The 5182-nt window shown below is 47.9% G+C and overlaps 1 protein-coding gene across 1 annotated transcript in view; it reads right to left on the reverse strand.

Moving 5' to 3' along the window:
- Positions 1-5182, reverse strand: part of LOC107080866 (cubilin-like) — a gene marked incomplete at its 3' end in the record, with an annotated part of 17657 nt that overhangs the window by 9650 nt on the left and 2825 nt on the right. The window contains exons 3-9 of the mRNA XM_015369070.1: positions 4917-5033; positions 4723-4836; positions 3534-3662; positions 3318-3450; positions 1607-1806; positions 1147-1328; positions 549-741 (exon numbers count right to left, since the gene is read on the reverse strand). Coding sequence (XP_015224556.1) covers positions 549-741; positions 1147-1328; positions 1607-1806; positions 3318-3450; positions 3534-3662; positions 4723-4836; positions 4917-5033 — 1068 coding nt within the window. The remainder of the gene's footprint in view (positions 1-548; positions 742-1146; positions 1329-1606; positions 1807-3317; positions 3451-3533; positions 3663-4722; positions 4837-4916; positions 5034-5182) is intronic.

Genomic DNA, 5182 nt, shown 5'->3' on the forward strand with positions numbered 1-5182 from the left:
ATCTGGATGGGTTGTGGGTCTCTATGGTCTGATCTGGATGGGTTGTGGGTCTCTATGATCTGATCTTGATGGGTTCTGGGTCTCTATGGTCTGATCTGGATGGGTTCTGGATGGGTTGTGGGTCTCTATGATCTGATCTTGATGGGTTCTGGGTCTCTATGGTCTGATCTGGATGGGTTCTGGTTCTTCATGGTCTGATCTGGATAGGTTCTGGTTCTCTATGGTCTGGTCTGGATGGGTTCTGGTCCTGTTTCTCTTGGTTTTAGTGTTTAATGTGTTTAACTGATACCAGTTAAAGATGGAGTTTCATGGAGTGCTGTTACCATCTATGGTCTGGAAGTGATGATAACAGGCAGAGAGCATAAGGGGTCGGACATGTTGAGATACTACATGTCTCCTAAAAACTAAAGTTGCCTTTAAATCAGAGTAAAGTCAACAATCAGACTTAAGTGGCTTAAACCAGTCTGGCTCCCAGTCAACAAGCAACCACATTACAGTAACTGGTTTCAGCAGGAAACAGAAACGTTCAGGAGATGGTGAAGTCTGACCTGGTGGGATAGTGGGTGGTGGTCCAGAGTCCTGCACAGCCGTCCACTCCAGCAGGAAGCCTTTTCCTGCTATGAAGGAATCGGACTGGAAGTGCAGAGTCACGGTGCTTCCTGAGCTCCTCACTGGATCGGGCAGGTTCAGACCACAGAATCTCCCGAGAGGGAAGGAGTAAACATCTGGGCCATCAAATATCTGGAGAGAAAGGAGAGCCGCTGATGGTACTCCACCAAAACTGCTCCTCTAGTCCGACTCAGAAGCTCCGCTAAACTATTCAGCTCTAATTCCAAAACGTTGGACCACATAACGTCCAACTGTGCTGATTAAAGAGCTTAGAGGTCGTTCCAGAAGCATCTACTAGGAGGACCAACCTGAGGCAACAGTAACCCTGGATCAGAGACCTCTGAAAGCATCAGTCTATTATCTCCATCTGGATGGTGATAAGATACAATTCCATAAGATTTGTGACTATTGGAGGAAGTCCTGATTGGCTGTAAATCTAACAGACCTATCAGCCGGTCAGTCTGACTGCATTGATTCACTTTCGATCAATCTAGATGAAGATAATCTGCTTCCATCAAAGACCAGCAGCCGTCTTACCTTCAGCTTGTCATAGTAGCAGTTATAGAGGTCCTCTATATCCATGTCCAGGAAGCGGATCTGGACGTAGTTGTCTCCCTCCACCGTTATGGTCCATCGATAATCGGCATCATTAGGATAATTCCTGGGATACAGCGGAGACGCAACCTGACCCGATTCCCCGATCAGATCAACGCCATACACTGAGGAATCACCACAGGTTCAACCGTTAGCTCTGCTGGTTGGGCCACTCTATCACCAATTAACATTAGAGTTAGCATTTTTAGCTAATTGGCTAAAGGTCTAGTCGTTCTTTGTAGAACATCATCAACTACATGAAGAACACTGAAATCAAAAACTATGAATTTTTTGATCAGAACATCTAATCTCCTTCCCTACATTCATGGGAAGAGTCTATAGATATTCTATAGACAGAGTCGCCTTCCCTCTAAGGAGCAGAGCTTGGACGTAGAGCACTCACCATGTGAGAAAGTGGCTCTGAAGCCGGCCCCGCTCACTGATTCATCTGAGACGAACTTCACCCACAGGATGTGAGCGCTCACAGAGGTGTAGTTGGAGGGAAGCTCCGCCCCACAGAACCGACCAACAACAGGTCCAGAAGAGTTTGCTTCTCTGATTTCCAGGTAGTCGTTCTGACAGCTTCCCTGAAGGTGAAACATACTGAAGAACAGCTGCTGTTAGGATTCTGACATGTCTAAAAACTGATGATCATAAAAACATCAGAGTTCGACTCCTTAATGTTCCAGGTGTTCAGAGCATCTTCACCGTTGTCAAACTGATCCAAAGGGTTGACTGTGGAGCACATGGCGGACATGCTGCTCATGCTGCCAACATGTCCAGGCCAATGTTAAGCCAGACTGGGAGGGACTGGTATGAACACAACAGGAAATCCCTCCATTTTCCTGCGTTTTATTGTCATTACTCTGCATTTAAACCACCCCTGTGGGCAGCAGTGGGCTGCCATTGTGCGGTGCCCAGGGAGCAGTGCAGGGTTAAGGGTCTTGCTCAGGAGTGGCAGTCTGTGGGAGTGGGGCTTGAACTCCACACTTGAATTCCAATCTCTATGTCCTAACCACTAGACCACCACTCACCAAAGCAGGCATTAGTGAAGGGTCTTTCCTAAGGACCCACCCTGGCAGCTCATCCCCTCCAGCTGAGAGACAAAGCCAGGCTTCCTGTTTGCAGGACGGGGGACAGACCACTTTGAGCTAGCCAGCCGCTAATGCAGGCTTATGCTTCTCCCTCCATCTGCTGTCCTTTGTTAACTTTATGTTTGTTAAAAAAAGGTTCATCTTGGTTTAAAATGATACTAGTCTAATGTTGGTTATCATCCATCCATCTTCTTCCTCTTATCCGGGGTCGGGTCGTGGGGTAGCAGCTTCCGTAGGGAGGCCCAGACGTCCCTCTCTCCTGCTACTTGGTCCAGCTCCTCCGGGGGAATCCCAAGGCGCTCTCAGGCCAGCAGAGAAACATAGTCCCTCCAGCGTGTCCTGGGTCTCCCCCTGGGCCTCCTCCCGGTGGGACGTGCCTGGAACACCTCACCAGGGAGACGTCCAGGAAGCATCCTGACCAGATGCCAGAGCCACCTCAGCTGGCTCCTCTTGATGTGGAGGAGCAGCGGCTCTACTCTGAGTCCTCCTCGGATGACTGAGCTCCTCACCCTATCTCTAAGGGAGAGCCCGGACACACTACGGGGAAAACTCATTTCATCCGATTGGAGCCAGGATCTCGTTCTTCCGGTCATGACCCAAAGCTCATGACCATAGATGAGGGTAGGAACGTAGATCAACCGCTAAATTCAGAGCTTTGCTTTTTGGCTCAGCTCTTCACCACAACAGACCGGTACAGCACACACTTCACACCAATCCGCCTATCGACCTCCCGCTCCATCTTCCCCTCATTCCTGAACAAAAGACCTCAAGATACTTAAACGCCTCCACTAGGGGCAGTTGTTTATCAGTCAATCATTATGATTGATCCGCAGCCAATCAGGGATCAGCTAGAGACTGCTCATGTTTCTAATCAACTTTCTACATTTGATTAAAAATGAGCTTTCAGCCTGTAATTGAAATGAAGCAGGCATTCAGAGAGGATGCCTATTATCCAAACCATCCCTGTGGATGAAGGCGAGCCATGGGTCCTGCAGACTAGAAGAAGGCCGGCGGACTCACAGGAAGGAGAGCTGGATACGGTTCCCTGGTGAGCTCCTCAGGGTCCAAACACATTCCATGTTTGGAGGATAGGCGTCTGGATAGTTGGGGCTGTTAAAGGCCCCGCTCTGCATCACCAGATCGCCGCCACAACCTGAGCAGGTAGAGAGCAGGATTAAACATGGCTGCAGCGTCACTCAGCGCCAATGAGGGCTGGTTAACGGCGTTGGACCGTACTGGAGGTGGAGGCAGAGTAGACCGCCCTGAATCCTCTCCTGGACACTGAGTGATCAGAGATGAAGTTTACCACCAGAGAGTTGCTGAAGGACGTCACAGGATGGGGTATTTCATCGCCGCAGTATCGCCCTGCCGACAGCAACAATAGCGACGCATGAAGCTTCACAAAGGTTCACATACTTTTAAACAGCAAACTAAACAGACTGTATAGAAATTAATGTTAAATGTTTTACTGCCTGAATTCATCTCAGGGTGGATCAGTCTTTAAATTCAACCTCTTTATACCCAGAATAATTAAATGGTTTATTGAATTAAACGCTTGTAATTAGTGCTTCCTTTAAACCATACAGGAAGTACTGAAATGATGATGTCATTGGTCTCCACCAGTGGGGGCAGAGCTGGGGATCATGGTGGCCCTCCTACTCGGTCTGCAGCCATAGTCATCCAGTTTGATGACAGTTGGGGAAGCCTGAGCAGCTAATGATGTTTAAAACATTCAGGACCTGCAGAACTTCAAAGGATTCCCCGTTTTATGGGTTTTATGATCTCTAAGCCCAAATCATGGAAAGATAAACAGAAAATACTTAAAATCATCGAAATGGTGGATCCTGAACCTAGAATGGTTTGAATTTTGGTATCAAGCAAATAAAAAATTTTGGTATCAAGCAAATAAAACAACTTTCCATGAAATTCCAATGTTTTGGACCGGTCTGTCCACGCGACTGAACCAGGCTAATCCTCCTTTAGTGCAGTCTATAGAAATGATGGTTGGTCTATTCAAAGGATGGAGAGAACAAGCTTCCTGAGCCTGATCAGGCCATCAGAGAGAAACTGCTAGCAGATAGCATGAGGCTTAGAGGGCTAACCATGCACTTAACTCAGTAAACAGATGGTCTCAGATGTAAACAACATGGACATAAACAGAGTTCCAAACATAGAATGGATCTGATCTTAGTACATCCCAGTTTTACGAAGACTTAATGAAAATAGAGTTAATGTGTTGGAGTGGCCATCTAAAGGTCGTGATGTTAACTCAGCATAAACCATCCGGTAACACGGATCAGCCAGGAGGAGAGGCCAAAAACACCATGACAGCAAAGGACTGTAAGGATCTACTGGAAGGAAATCCAGAGGCTATGATTCGGTTCAGGATGTTTGGTTCTACCAAAGCTGCCATAACTGTACCCACCGATAGAAGGCGCCTGGTAGTTGTCTCCATCAAGAATTTCCACGGCATCATGTGAGCAGTTGGAATTTAGCATCTCCAGCTCGAAGTCAGTGAAGGACAGGGTGACATGGTTGACTAGCCAGAGAGGGAGAGTCAGAGGGTCACTGATCAGCTCCATTATAGGAAACACTGGACACTGGAAGGCTGCAGCTTACATGGCTCCTGTGCTTTGATGATCCAGCTGCAGTTCTGGTTGGGCGGATACATCTCTGGGTACCGAGGTGATGAAATTGCTCCACCAATATCATCTGCTGTGATCGTTGCTCCACAAGCTGTTAAAGACAAGCTGCTAATAGAATCAAACCCCATCGTCACAGATCACACCTGAAACCAGGTTAGCAGGGCAGGCAGAGCGCTGTGGGACTGACCAACCACCATGATGAGGACGGTAACCATGACCACCATGATGAGGACGGTAACC

This window comes from Cyprinodon variegatus, unplaced genomic scaffold (genome assembly GCF_000732505.1).
Source record: "Cyprinodon variegatus isolate N-32 unplaced genomic scaffold, C_variegatus-1.0 Scaffold2429, whole genome shotgun sequence".
Taxonomy (NCBI): Eukaryota; Metazoa; Chordata; class Actinopteri; order Cyprinodontiformes; family Cyprinodontidae; genus Cyprinodon; species Cyprinodon variegatus.